Source organism: Gossypium hirsutum, chromosome A12 (assembly GCF_007990345.1).
Source record: "Gossypium hirsutum isolate 1008001.06 chromosome A12, Gossypium_hirsutum_v2.1, whole genome shotgun sequence".
Classification (NCBI taxonomy): Eukaryota; Viridiplantae; Streptophyta; class Magnoliopsida; order Malvales; family Malvaceae; genus Gossypium; species Gossypium hirsutum.
Window position 1 is genome coordinate 2,700,599 of NC_053435.1, and position 13,839 is coordinate 2,714,437.

Genomic DNA, 13,839 nt, shown 5'->3' on the forward strand with positions numbered 1-13,839 from the left:
CTTTCCCATTTATCCTCTAACAAAATATAAGTAAAAAAAAAATTCCTTCACCTCATATTGATCTGTCATTGAGGATTATATATAACAATCTGGTCACGCCAACAAAAAATGGTTCCATAAAATAAAATATTATTTTTATATTTAAATTTAAAAAAATTAAAAAATGGTATAGTGGCTCCATTTTAAATGGGGCCACCCAATAAAATAACATATTTTTTAAATTAAAAAAAAAGTGTGACATGTGAAAAAAATGATAACGCTATTCTCAATGGCTTCACCGAAAAAAGATTATTTTTTAAAGCCCCAATTATTGAGAAATAGCAATATTTACCTTGTGTTTATATAGATTTTTTATTCAAGTGGCTGACGTGGCATGTTGGTGGCACTATTCTCTTTGATTATTTACGTATTTAATCAGAAAAATAGATATTTTTATAGTTAATCAAAATTTTAAGTATATTTTTATAAAAAAAAGCCAAGAAAGCTGCATACACAGTCCCCAGTTCTGGTCTAAATATATGATGAAACAAAATAATCATAAGTCATTCAACAAAACAAACAGATCACACAAAACAAGTAAATTGAAACCAGAGCATGCAAAGATACTACCTGGATGGTCCTGGCCTTTAGATGTGAATAAAGTAATGTAACTGAGGCCAGAAGATAGGAGGCTAGAAATTGTTAAGCACCTGCTTGGAAAGAAGGAAAATGGGAAAAAAGAGATAGTATCATAGGAAAGTTAGATTTGTATTGCATTCCCATGAGAGATAGGCAATAAAAAGAATTAAAGAAAATTTATACAAATAAATTAAGGATAAACATTTCAACTCAATGTTTTTCTTGTACAAATTTACGCAGAAACCAGAAAAAAATTAGATATGGCCAGGCTCTACTACTACTCCATGGCTAGCATCCTTTCCTCCTCTTCAGCTTTTCTCCAAGCAGCCTGAATAAGAAAGAGCCAAACAGATCAATTAAAACGTCAAAAACTTCAGGAAAACTAGACAAAAAGTATTGATCTAAGTCGTTGAGAGAGAGCTTGCCTTGTCTCGTTCGAGTCTGGATAAATGTGGCTTAATGGAGTTTCCTAAGCCTAGGCCTCCCCATGCTTCTTGCAACTCTCTCTCCCTTGCTTCTCTACGAGATAGAGAGAATCTAATCTGCTCACTTGGTTGCTCAGAAGTAGCCATCTTCTCTTTCTCTAATTTTGATTTGTGTTTAACCAAAATTTGGTCCAGACTACCCCGATCATCCGCCACCTGTTGCTTAATGGAGTTTCCTAAGCTTAAACCGCCCCATGCTTCTTGCAACTCTCTCTCCCTTGCTTGTCTACGAGATACAGAGAATCTAATCTGCTCACTTGGTTGCTCAGAAGTAGCCATCTTCTCTTTTTCTAATTTTGATTTGTGTTTAACTAAAATTTGGTCCAGACTACCCTGATCATCCGCCACCTGTTGCTTAATGGAGTTTTCTAAGCTTAAGCCGCCCCATGCTTCTTGCAACTCTCTCTCCCTTGCTTGTCTACGAGATACAGAGAATCTAATCTGCTCACTTGGTTGCTCAGAAGTAGCCATCTTCTCTTTTTCTAATTTTGATTTGTGTTTAACTAAAATTTGGTCCAGACTACCCTGATCATCCGCCACCTGTTGCTTAATGGAGTTTTCTAAGCTTAAGCCGCCCCATGCTTCTTGCAACTCTCTCTCCCTTGCTTCTCTACGAGATACAGATAATCTAATTTGCTCGCTTGCTTGCTCAGAACTTGTCATCTTCTCTTTCTCTAATTTTGATTTGTGTTTAACCAAAATTTGATCCAGACTACCCTGATCATCCACTTGTGGCGTGTTTACACCTCCCCCCCTCTTTACCTTCACCATTTCTTTATTTGCATTGAACCTCAATTTCTCTTTCTCTAGTCTAGAAACATGCTTCACTAAAACTTTGTCCAAGCTCTCACAATCTGTGATACCTCCTTGTTTTTTATGGCTGCTAGGGTTTCCATAATTGCTTCCAGATGACAAGGCTTGCATCTTTTCCCTCTCCAGCCTAGAAACTGGTTTCACCAGGATTTTATCCAGGCTATCTTCACTTTCAGTTCTATTTACTTCCTTATTCAAGTTGATATTTTCTTTTTCAAACACTTCTCCGTTAGCCACCTTGCCTTTCTCAACCATATCATTTTTTCTTCTGCTCTTTGCTTCCTCAACTTCTCTTTCTAGTCTTGAGACATGCTTCACCAGAAACTTATCCAGACTAGGTACTTCCAGAATATCACCATTCTTATGACTAGGCACCCCATTTGACATTCCTCCCCTTTTCTTGCCATTTAGCTCATATTTGTTACCACAATTCCTTTTTGCCTCTTGAATTTCCTTTTCAAGTTTTGACGAGTGCTTAACCAATATACTTCCCAAGTCATGGATGGCCTCAACAGAAGTATCTGCATCTGACTTTTTATGGTCCATTCCAGAATTCTCTTCGAATTGTTTTTCCTTCTCCTGAATCTCTTCCTCAGAATTTGAAGACTGCTTCAGAATTGTATGCCCACTTTCATCTTTAGACCCTTCTCTTCTGCTCCTGGCTTCTTGTACCTCTCGTTCAAGCTTGGTCATGTGCGTAACCAAAAACTTGTCCAGACTGGGTAGTTCCGAGTCAACTTGTCCAGTTTGGTTAGTTTTTCTTACTGTTCCTGCTCCAAATGAAGATGCTCTTCGAGCAAAATTAAGAGCTGAAGCAGAGGAATGATCATCAACGGAGGATGGATTATGAAGCTTAGTGTATTCTACTTCTTCCAATGCAGCATTTAAACCACAGGTTGCAACTATTGTAGCAAGTGATGAGAGTTCATCCTCTTGTAAACATTTAAGCCTCTCAAGCATAATTTCAACAAGCTTTTCCGGGTTAAACTTTTCAAGAGATTGCCTCCTCTTAATTTTCTTCTGTCTAGTCTCCGAAGCTGACATCTTGCAGTTTCCATCTTCAGACTTAAAATCATCTTTTTGAGTCAATGTCTCAAGTTCTGATGCTGGCTCTGATGATTGACAATCTGAAGAGAACTCCGTTGACTCTAGATTGTTATCACCTGTATCTGGATTCTCATTGATTTTCCTTAGAAGGTCTTTAAATTCATCTTTATCAAAAGAGGGACAAGATGCGAGCCTCAGGAATGCAGTCTTTACGGCCGCAGCCACTTGTTTATCTACCTCGAATGCCGTTTCAAAAGATGCTCTAATAGTATGAGTCGTAGAACCTGCTTTATTTATTGTAGATGCTTCAATCTGACAAGTACTCTTGGGGCAGTTAGGAATGTCATACATTATCACTCCCAAAGCTGTTGCTGATTCAAAAGCCTCTGCTGCAGTTTTCTCAGCTTTCAGCAGCAGTTCATCTGCTTCTTTGCTACGGATCCTACAAGGTTTCACAAATAAGTTGACTGGAAAGAACACATTCCACATATCATGTACTATATGCAAGCAAAAGCCTACCTAGCTGCTTGGAGTATTCTACACCAAGATGCTTCCACCAGTGCTGCTTTACGAGCCTCAATTGCCCTGTGTGCAGCCTCTCTTGCTGCCATTTTCTCTCTCAAAACTCTACAGTAATGAGGATTTGAATCTTCCAGGGTCTCATCGAGAGTTAAATTCATGCCATCTACTTCCTGAAATACAGCTCCTATATTAGCATTTGTTCAAAAACGAAAAGAAAAGATACAATCAATAGATTAATACAACACACACTTAAATAGAGAGAGTATACAACCTGCAGCATCTTTATTTTCCTTTTCAAATAAGAATCAATTTTTTTCCGGGGGAACCAATTCAAAGGAGAATTCTTCCGGTGTGGAGGCTTCTTTATTTGAGATGTAAATTTGTTTAGAGCATTCAATGCTGAAGGGCTGGTATCTTTGGATGATTTATTCTGCACCATTCACAAAAGCAGGCTTATAAAACGAAATGAAAACAATGCTAAGTTGCAGATAGATACATCTAGTATGGGCACTCCTCTATTTTCAACATTTTAAGAAAGGTAAGTTGACAAACATCAAAGCATTTTTCAAGTATAAATCATTCAGGTATAGCATATTAAGGCTTAGAACACATTCTTCAATTGGTCTACCAGAAAAATCTCAATTAAGAAAAATCCCATGTCAGAGCAGCTAAAAGACATATTAATATTGTCTTTTTCCTCTGTTTTAAACTCAATAAATTCATTGTAGAGACCAATTAACTGCAAACTACAGATCAGTTATTAAATAATAATTCATTTCATTTCAGCATGATTCGCATTCTCAACCCCCCTCCCTTTGCCCAAAATCCCCCAAAAATGCCGTTCAGAATAAATTCTACTAGATATTAGCATCATAAATTGAAATTCAGCAATTGAATTAAGCTTTACAAATCCGTTACCAAAGATAACCACCAACTAGGGGTTTGAGGGTTTTAATTTCATCAGTCGCAGAAAACCCTATTTTTTAAAGTTTAACACTAAACAATATACGCAACTGAAATTCCAGAGAAATAAGGCAAATTCTATGTAACAACAACCATAAATTTTGAAACTGAAACAGATTTTTTTGTTCTCTTCACCTTCCCGATTCTGGAAGAAGATGACGCCAAAGGCTCATTGGTAGCCTCCACTTCTTTGATCTGAGAATCAACAACAATCTTCGGGCTTTTCTTGTCTGACACAAACATGCAATCCTCTAAGCAACCAAGATTCATTTTCTTTTTTCTAGTGAATCGGCGACCAAGAAATTGCAAAGATTTTAATGAAGGTTGCTAGAATATTGAAGAAGAAACGAGAAAGAACTGTGATTTCAATCAAGTGTTTGGAGTTTGAGAAAATGAATTGGGATGAGTGTTTTCTGATTATTGTTTTTAGTGTTAATTGTCAAAAATAATAGTAAGATTGCTTAATGCAAAAAAAAAAAAAAAAAAAAAACTAGCCGTTACAGATCAACGGTCATACCCGGGAGAGATTTTATTTTCTACAGTCATGTGCAGTCTATTACATGTGAATCTAGTTTGTGTTTAAAAAGAACAAATTTTAAAATCGATTTATTCAATTACTACTATCTATTATCATTTCATAAAATTGATAATCAATTTAAATTTATTTTAATTTTTTCAGTTAAGAAAATTATTATACATTAAAAATATCATAGAGACTCTATATTAGGAATCGAATTATATTTTAGCTTTTTTATTAAGAAAATAAATAAATTAATTCATCTACGTTAGATCAAATAACAAATTATTTTATGTTAAAAATTTTATTTATTTCTCTTATTGTTAATATAAAAGACTAACTTACTATTTGATTTAACTACATGGATTAATTTGCCCACTTTTTTATAGTAAAAAAGATAAAATATAATCTAACTTCTAGTATAAAAGTTTCCATGATAATTTTACTGTCATTTTGTTGATTTTTTAAATTAATAGTGTTCTATTAATTTAAATTTTTTTTACTAATCATCCAACCTTTATCTTAGGGTGTAACTGAATTTGGAAAACCAATTAAATGATTGAATTTGGAAAATCATTTGTATATGTTTAATATGTTTTGTTGATTATTATAATTAGTGAATCTTACTTACATTGAGAATTTAGGTAATTTTTTAAGTAATTATAAATAATCATGTTTAAATTCAATTATCCTATGATTTTTCAAACACGAAGATTTAAAGTTTTTTTTTGTCAAAATACGTGATTTAAGTTTAAAAAAATTATCTTTGTTAAATTATAAATGATATTTTTTAAATGATAAAGGTTAACTCTAATAAACTTTGACCTTATTTAATTCTTTTTTATAGTACAAAGACTAAATTAGCTTATTTAATAGTAGAGAGACTAATGTAATTCGATCTCTATAATAGAGGGACATGCTAGTTACTTTCACCATAATATAGTATTTTAACTTTAGAATATCTTTTTTAAAAATAAAATTATATGTTATTTTATTAATCTCATTTAAATTGTTTAAAAATTTTATTAACAAGCGATAAGTTTTCATTCTATCAAACATAACATAAAAAATTACGATGTAATTAATATCTATCAACTAAATACGTTTAACTTAATATTCTTTGTAATATGCTTTCATCTAATTATTTTTTAGGGTTGAAGCACGCAGCTATGCCATTGTCTTATAATTTGGTTAATTTTCTATTGTGGCATACTAAATCCTTTTGGATTTTATTAATTCAGAAAAAAAAAAGATAAATTATATAAATAGTCACCCCAATTATAAAAAAGATCAATTTTTTCACTCAAAATAAAAAAGTTTACAATTTAAACACCTAGGTTAGATAGATCATTTTGGTCACTCCTCTTAAAATATCAAACAAAAATCTAACATGGTTTCTTTTATTCTTTTATTTCTTTTTTATTTATTTATTTTCATTTTCCTCTTCTTTTTTCTTTTCATTTCTCTCTATTTCTGTTTTCTTTTCCTTCTTCTAACCCTAGCTATCACAGGTCTAAGAGCTCCACCGCCGATGCTCCAATGGGCACAAAACCACTGCCAAACAACAAGTCTCCACACCCTCTATCCATCATTCGACTTAGATTTTCTCAAAAAGTGACCAAAACCTACAAAACCCCAAGCAAAGGTTCGAAGTTAAAAACTCCAATCTGTCGGCGTCTACCATTGGATTGCCACAAGCTCAAGATATGTTATTCTTCCCAACCACTTCTCTAGCTTCACTGTTCGGATTGTTGAACGAAGCTTTTATTCCTAAATAATCGAGAAGCCCTAAAAGATGAGTTCTCCTCTCTATTCTTTTTTTTCCTTTTTTATTCTTTGATTTTTTCTCTACTTCTTGCTCTCTGTCTTTTGCTTGATTATTTTTCATTCTTCCTTTTATTGCAGGTTTAGGTTTGAGGTTTTTTTTTATTTGCTTTTTTTTTTATTTGTGGTTTGATGGTTGTTGATGTGTGTGGGGTGAGGATTGCTCGCGATCTAGGTTTTTAGTTCTTCCTGAGTTGGTCGTTCTTTGCTTCTTCAAGCTTCATGTAACACTCCTATACCTAACTCGATCATTGGGTCAAGGCATCAGAATGCTATATTTGTTATCGAAGCAACGACCATCAAATTCATTTTGTTCTAAATAGTTACTTCATTAATTTGATCGATTTAAGCTTTTGATATGCCTTAGTATCATTTATGAGTCTTATTGTCGCTTTTAAAATAGTATAAAGAGGAACAAAGACTAAAGTGAAAGGTTCTCAAAATTTCAAGGTGACGCCAGAGGTTCCTCATCACGATGTCACAAATTGACTTATATCGTTGCGATGTGGTTCCTCCATCATCACGACTAGAATCCTATTTTCCATGTTTTACGATATTTCAAGTTTTTAACATCCTTTTTCCAAGTCCACATAATAAAATATGATATTCAATTAATTCAACTCATTTCACAATCATTCACATTTTACCCATTTATAATCTCAAGTCCACATAATAGAATATGATATTTAATTAAAGATAGCAAAGTTATTAAAATTAACACAATTATTGAAGTTTTACAAATAAGTCCATTAGAGGACTTACACTTACAAATATAGTTTACTCTTTTTACATACCATAATTATTGTCAACAGATACCACTCAATTTATCAGTTAGGACTACCTTAATTTATTTTACAAACATAAATCACTTAGTAACTTAACAATGTATTTGAACTTCTCTTATGTATTAGCAAATTCATTATTTGTAACTTCTTAACAATATCAGTCTTCTCTCATTTTTCCCCCATCCTCCTCTTTATTCCACTTCCTTAATGTTTATATTTTTCTCTCTCTCTCTCTCTCTATATATGAATCTTTGGCTCTTAACATATCATGCTTATATGTAACCTTGTAACATTAATTAAGGTTTCTCTAGTTACACACATATTTTGATCAAGGTTATCCATTTGAGTGATAATCACTAATTTACTTATATCTCGGTCTGTAGAATTCGAAATTAAGATCCAATTATTGTGTTTGAAACTAGACTCGATGAGATTTATATCATAAAAATTTTAGAATTTATACATAAGCTAATTAATACAATTTTTCTTCAAATATTTCCTTGTTGTGCTGCTAGATAGCTTTGACCCTTCTTCACTAAAAATTAAATATCTTTTAGTACAAGTCTCATATTATGTTTTCGTTTGTTTACTTTGAAAATAGGCTCATTAATATTTTAGGAATATAAATTTCATCTTCTAAATTTTTTTTTTACAATTTATAATAATTTTTTAAAGTTAGAATAGGGGAATTTGAAAACATTTTGACATTATCTTACAAAATTTATTATATCTCATAATCTACAATTTTATTACTTACATCGTTTCTTCTATGAAAAACTAGCCTAATAAGCTTTAATTTTATATTTGATTCAACCTCTAATCCAATTTTCACAATTTTTGGTGAATTTTCAAAGTTGAACCACTGTTGATGTCTAGAAACTATTTTAATGCTAATTTTTACTCTTTCATGGTTCTTTGTATTAACTTTCATTTAGATATGCATAATCATTAAAATTTTAATTATTGTTCAATTTAATCCTTGAAATTCACTTATCATCAACATATAGTTTTATCATAACTTCTCTTATTTCAATTATAAATTTCATAAGTTTACAATTTAATCCCTAAAATCATGAAAATTCATTATTTACTATAATTTTACCCTAACATCAATTCAATAACATTTAACACTTCATTTTAACCTTTTATCCTCCTACTTTATTTAAAATACAAACTTTTACACTCTTTATAATTTAGTTCTATTATCATAAATTCAATGTAATTTGGAAATTTCATCACATATTCACTTTTTATGAAATCACTATATCATCACACTTCATTTATATTCTCCTTTCAACATTCCATTCCACATATTTTATTTTGTTTATTTTACAACTTAGTCCTTTTTCTTCTACTTCAATGTACTAATTTAATTTCATACATAATATTTACATATTCATAATTAATTCAACTATTTAACATTCTCTACACATAGATTAAAATTAAATAAAGTAAAATTCTTGAAGTACTTACCTATTCTTTATAATCTCTTCACATTTTCCAGAACTTTCTCCACTTGCACTTCCAATTTCTTTCGTCCACGATGATATTCTCTCTATATTGTCTCTACTTCACTTCTCCTTTTGGGTGGCTATGGAAATTTTCAAGGAATTTGGGAAAAAAATAGGATTTCATGGTAAAGGACCAAATTGTAATGAAATGAAAATCCCTTTGTATGTATATATAAGAGGCGTCGGAAGCATGAAGACTTTTATTCATATTTCCATGTAAATATATTATAATATTATAATATAAAATATCTTTATGTCATAATTTCATTCTAATGGCCAAGATTTCTTAATTTTCAATTTTATTCAATGGTCCACATTTTCCAACAACCATGATATTTTATCATAATTATCTAATTTAAGAAATGACCATTTTATCCTTCATATTTATTTAAAATTTCATCCTTTAATCACTACTCGCTTTTGGTAAAATTGAAATTTAGTCCCTCATACTTCTTCAGTTATTCAATTTGGTCCTTGCACATCAATTTCATGCCATAAGAAATTGAGTTATTTTCAATTTTAGGCCTTCAAATTTCTCATTTTTATACCTTAACCTCTTAATTTTGAATAATTATTCTTGAACCTCAAAACTTTCTACATCTTTATGATTTAATCCTTATTTAGTATACCACAACATACTTTTCAATTTAACTTTATTTGATACTCCTCAACCTTCTCTTTTATCACTTTCATTTCCTTATTTTACTTTATTGAAAAATCAATTATTCATAATCTCAATTTATTATCGCTTTTATAGTACAATAATTTTAGGAGTATTGCACTTCATCTTACTTACCAGAAAATTTGCTTCTTATTGGAGGATTGCTCGCGAGAATGAGTAAGGGTATGGACTTTAATGAAGTCGAAGATGGTGACTACTCAATACCGAGTGCTTATTAGGATTGTCGCCATCGCTTTCAACGTTTTGCCATTGAATTTGATGGGTGTTTGCAACAAATTGAAGGAATTGATGGAGATGGTAGCAAAGCAAGCACAAAAAGTGAGAAATGAAGAGCCATGAGACAAATTCCTTTTATTTTGGACTAAAATGACAATTTATTACATAATTCTTTTAAGGCTTAGGGTTTAAAACGATAATTTTTTAGTGAATAAAAATGACATGGATTTTACTTTAATTATGTGAAAAATCAAAATTTAAAAGAAAAATACGTCAACTTATTATTTATGATTTTAACGTGAGTGACAAAAATGATTGAATGCGGATATTTAAATTATAAACTTTTTATTTTAGGTATGAAATTGTTTTATAGTTTTACCAGGAAAAAAAGTCCAAAAAGAAAAGAGTTTGTAATAAATAGTCAATAGTCAACAGTCAACCCAAAATAACGTGAAGATTTTGACAGCACCGGCTGCGGTGACGAAGTTAGTTCACAGCTTCTTCATTCACTAAAACCGTATTATAACTGTTCGTTTGCTCACGGAAGACGCCCCCCGCCCCGCTTATATAAATCCAATTTCCTATCGTAACTACGCATTCATTTCATACAAAACCGGTGGTATTAAACCGACTTCTCCATCCCACCTACACTAATTATATCATAAATAAATAAAAACTCATCCTTCATTTATTTACTCCAAAAACAACTGATCTGAAAAAATTATATTTACTTTTTTCACTTTATTATGTATAGTCTGCGTGCTGGAAGGGAAGGCTGAAGCTAAGGTTATCCGTTTCCCTTCGTGCCAGTCCACTTCTCTTCCTTTTTCTTAATCCAAGATTATCGCCGGATGTATATCTATTTAATTATTCTCTGTTAAAAGGGAAATTTGATTGGTAAATTCGGAGCAAAAAGTCATTTGAGGTTTTAGGTGAATGACGAGTGCTTCGGAGTTGTTCTACACTCGAAGGTCGAGAGTAGCTCGACCCGATCCCGATCCAGGGATCGACTCTTCAATTGATCGGAATTACAATCGCCGATATCACAATCACAGGCATGACCTGGACGGCTGTCAACATCTCCGTCTCTCCCCACACGTGCGCCACTCCACCTCACGTTCCTACTCCCTCTCTGTATGCTCAATTTCTCCATTTCCATTTCTTGTTTGTTAGTACTTAGTAGTTGTTTTTAATTTGATTGCTGAGAAAATAGAAATGATTTTTTTTTTATTCTATGCCTGTTTTATGTTTCAGTGTTGAATTCGGATTTGAAAATAAGTTAGCCAAATTTATCAATGGAGTTACTGAAAAGTATAATCATATAATGTAAAGTATGCTTTGATAATTTATCTGAGCCTAAGCTAAAAAAAAAACTCTCTTACAATTGAGTTTTAGTATCTGGATTTCTTATGTTTGGTTTTAGCTTACCTTCTTTAACGATGTTGAATATTTTGAGTATCTATTTCTGTACTCGATTTGGCTTTTTAGGAGCGTGCATCGATGCAGTCTGATCAAGGTTCTAGCCGGTTTGTATCAATAAATGGTGTAAATGCAGAGAGTGTAAGTAGTTCAAATAGGCAAAGTTTGCATTCGAATGAGAGGCTTCCTGAAGCTGTGCTGCTTGCTAGAGCAAGGCTTCTTGAGAGACTAAGAGGCGTGTCTGTTTCTGCAAACAGGTTGGTCATCATAGCTCTCTGCAACTTTGCTACTCCTAATGTTTGAATTGGTTATCCTGGGATTATTTTCCTTGTACTTTCTTATCAAAGTGAATGATCAAGTATAGCTACTGAATCATGTCATATTTATCTTGAATATTATAATTTTGCATGATGTGTGACCTCAAATGGAAACCACTGTAATTCATGATGGTGAACCCACCAATGTTATGGTTTCGTATCATCCTATGCTAATTGGACCAGGCCTATACCAGCCATTCTTAGTCTAACGACGATTTCCTATAATTCTATGTCAATTTTTGAAGGACAGCATGTCATATCTATTAACTTGTTGAGTTTTAAGATAATATAAATGGATTATGTGGATATTCATGGAACTTTATCTGAATTCAATTAAAGGTTTTGCTTTTGTACTTTGATTTTATGGATCTGTTGAGTGTTGCGAAATAATCAAAAGAAGCAGATTCTACTATCGATCTGTATCTTAATCTCTAGAAAGCTTCAGTTTCATATGGCTGATTGTGATGCACATTTTGGCGAATCCAAATAACGATGTTGCTGTCTTTGTTAGGCATTAGAAGAAAAGAGGTTATGCATCATATGATAGCCAGTTAGTGAAGAGATTTTAGTTTGATAGATGTGCATACTGTTTTTTATTTTTCCATGCCCTATGATGTTATAATTCAGTCAGTGAGGTAGGTTTTTATTGGTGAAATCAACTTTCAACAGCTGTCTCTGCTATTGACATCCAGAGTCTAGATGCTTTAGTGGAATTGTCTTAATCATCATGTTTCTCAAGAATTTTTCTTCTTACAAGCATTATGCTGAATTCAGTCACTAGCATTTTATTTATTTATTTATTTGAATGGATTAAATCCGTGTTTTTATGCTCGAAAAATACGTCATTACATTGAGTCCCACTTCTGCTAATACATTAAAAGCAGATATTGCTTTTGTCACTCCCCATTTATCAGTAGTGCCATAATTTCATGGCCCACTGTTGTTGGTGGTGCTGTCCACTTCGCCTTACAAATACTGTCAGAGTCCCAGCACTGGAGTTTCCCATGCTGTAGTGCCACAGTAATATATTACCGGTACTACTACTAACATCATTAACCACTGTGTCTATGACCATGCAGCCCATTTTTGTTTCCAATTCCCATGAACAGTGAACTAGTATTTCTCGTTTCCTAACTACAATTGAATTGATTGCTTGAGTGAATCATGCGGACCAATTTAACCTTTATTTTGTTTCATATCGTGTATGGCATTCAGTAATGGACATTCTTATGTTCTGTCTTGCATTTAACTATGAACTTCTGTTTTATTCATCATGGTTTGTTCCTTAATATTATAGCTTTTCTTTTTTCTAAAAAAAGGAAAATTATTTTTGGTTTGTTGTTTGGCTTTGTTTAGGAGGGACGGCAGAGGTCCACCTAACCCTTACGACATAAGGGAGTACTTACTGTGTGAATATTTCACGGAGGTTGATGCAGGGGACTCGGGAAGTGAAATTTCTACAGGGTTGTCAGGTAGGAGTTCCTCTTTCACCGACCAAACCTCTCAAACAGAAGAAAAGAACAAAAAGCCTCCTGGTCTTACGCAGGAGGCCGTGGACAGTTTACCGCTGGAGGTATTCAGGGGCGAAGAGGTGGATGGGGGAAGGGAATCAAGGGATTGCAGTATATGTCTGGAGAGGTTCAGGGACGAAAATGTGCTTACAAGGCTGGTGTGTGGACATAGGTTTCACTTGACTTGCTTACATCCTTGGGTTAGAAGTTGTGGAGACTCCCCTTACTGTAGACGAACCATACTATAAATTGTAGTTCCTTCCTACTTACCAATTGAGTACTTCATTTTTTTTTTCGGGTTTCCTTTTCCTCTGTATACTTTGTGTTAACAATGATACCGTCAGAACTGAGAAATGTGAAGTGTCTAATCTTAACCAATTATGAGGAAACTTTTGTTATTTATTATGAGTAGCGTTTTACATTTTAGAGAAAAATATTTATTAAAATTTATTAAAACAAATAGTCTTTAGTTGAAATATTTAAAAATTAAAGTGTGTTAGGTTTAAATTCTGTATTTTTTATAAGTTTTATATAAAAATATAAAAACACTTTCAAGGAATGGAGTTTTTGGTAATTTTTCAATTAAATTCATTTAAAAAATAGTAAGAG

At 32.5% G+C, this 13,839-nt stretch overlaps 2 protein-coding genes across 4 annotated transcripts; one reads left to right on the plus strand and one right to left on the minus strand.

Annotated features, from left to right (window-relative positions):
* Positions 1 to 775: 775 nt before the first annotated feature.
* On the minus strand, positions 776 to 4,998 carry LOC107938413 (uncharacterized). Of its 2 annotated transcripts, none has more exons than XM_041082478.1 (5): positions 4,584 to 4,998; positions 3,757 to 3,915; positions 3,483 to 3,655; positions 1,044 to 3,405; positions 776 to 946 (listed from the first exon to the last, which is right to left on the minus strand). In XM_041082478.1, the coding sequence occupies exons 1-5, from the start codon at positions 4,716 to 4,718 to the stop codon at positions 896 to 898; spliced, it is 2,880 nt and encodes a 959-aa protein (XP_040938412.1). In that variant the 5' UTR covers positions 4,719 to 4,998; the 3' UTR covers positions 776 to 895. The 2 variants fall into 2 exon arrangements, with proteins under 2 accessions (XP_040938412.1, XP_040938413.1); XM_041082479.1 differs by having other exon boundaries at positions 1,044 to 3,396; positions 4,584 to 4,889.
* Positions 4,999 to 10,557: 5,559 nt separating this feature from the next.
* On the plus strand, positions 10,558 to 13,628 carry LOC107938392 (probable E3 ubiquitin-protein ligase RHY1A). Of its 2 annotated transcripts, none has more exons than XM_041082480.1 (3): positions 10,558 to 11,117; positions 11,472 to 11,659; positions 13,146 to 13,628. In XM_041082480.1, exons 1-3 carry the CDS (start codon positions 10,920 to 10,922, stop codon positions 13,411 to 13,413), a joined length of 654 nt encoding a protein of 217 aa, XP_040938414.1. In that variant the 5' UTR covers positions 10,558 to 10,919; the 3' UTR covers positions 13,414 to 13,628. The 2 variants fall into 2 exon arrangements, with proteins under 2 accessions (XP_040938414.1, XP_016727020.1); XM_016871531.2 differs by having other exon boundaries at positions 10,568 to 11,117; positions 13,076 to 13,628.
* Positions 13,629 to 13,839: the final 211 nt, after the last annotated feature.

Excerpts from the sequence above, each read along its gene's own strand:
- LOC107938392 (XM_016871531.2), top strand. The coding sequence starts at position 10,920 with ATGACGAGTGCTTCGGAGTTGTTCTACACTCGAAGGTCGAGAGTAGCT. Across the intron at positions 11,118-11,471 it reads CACGTTCCTACTCCCTCTCT|GAGCGTGCATCGATGCAGTC; the intron begins GTATGCTCAATT and ends TTGGCTTTTTAG. Across the intron at positions 11,660-13,075 it reads GTGTCTGTTTCTGCAAACAG|GAGGGACGGCAGAGGTCCAC; the intron begins GTTGGTCATCAT and ends GGCTTTGTTTAG.
- LOC107938413 (XM_041082478.1), bottom strand. The coding sequence starts at position 4,718 with ATGAATCTTGGTTGCTTAGAGGATTGCATGTTTGTGTCAGACAAGAAA. Across the intron at positions 3,916-4,583 it reads CTTCTTCCAGAATCGGGAAG|AATAAATCATCCAAAGATAC; the intron begins GTGAAGAGAACA and ends TGAATGGTGCAG. Across the intron at positions 947-1,043 it reads CCAGACTCGAACGAGACAAG|GCTGCTTGGAGAAAAGCTGA; the intron begins GCAAGCTCTCTC and ends TTTCTTATTCAG.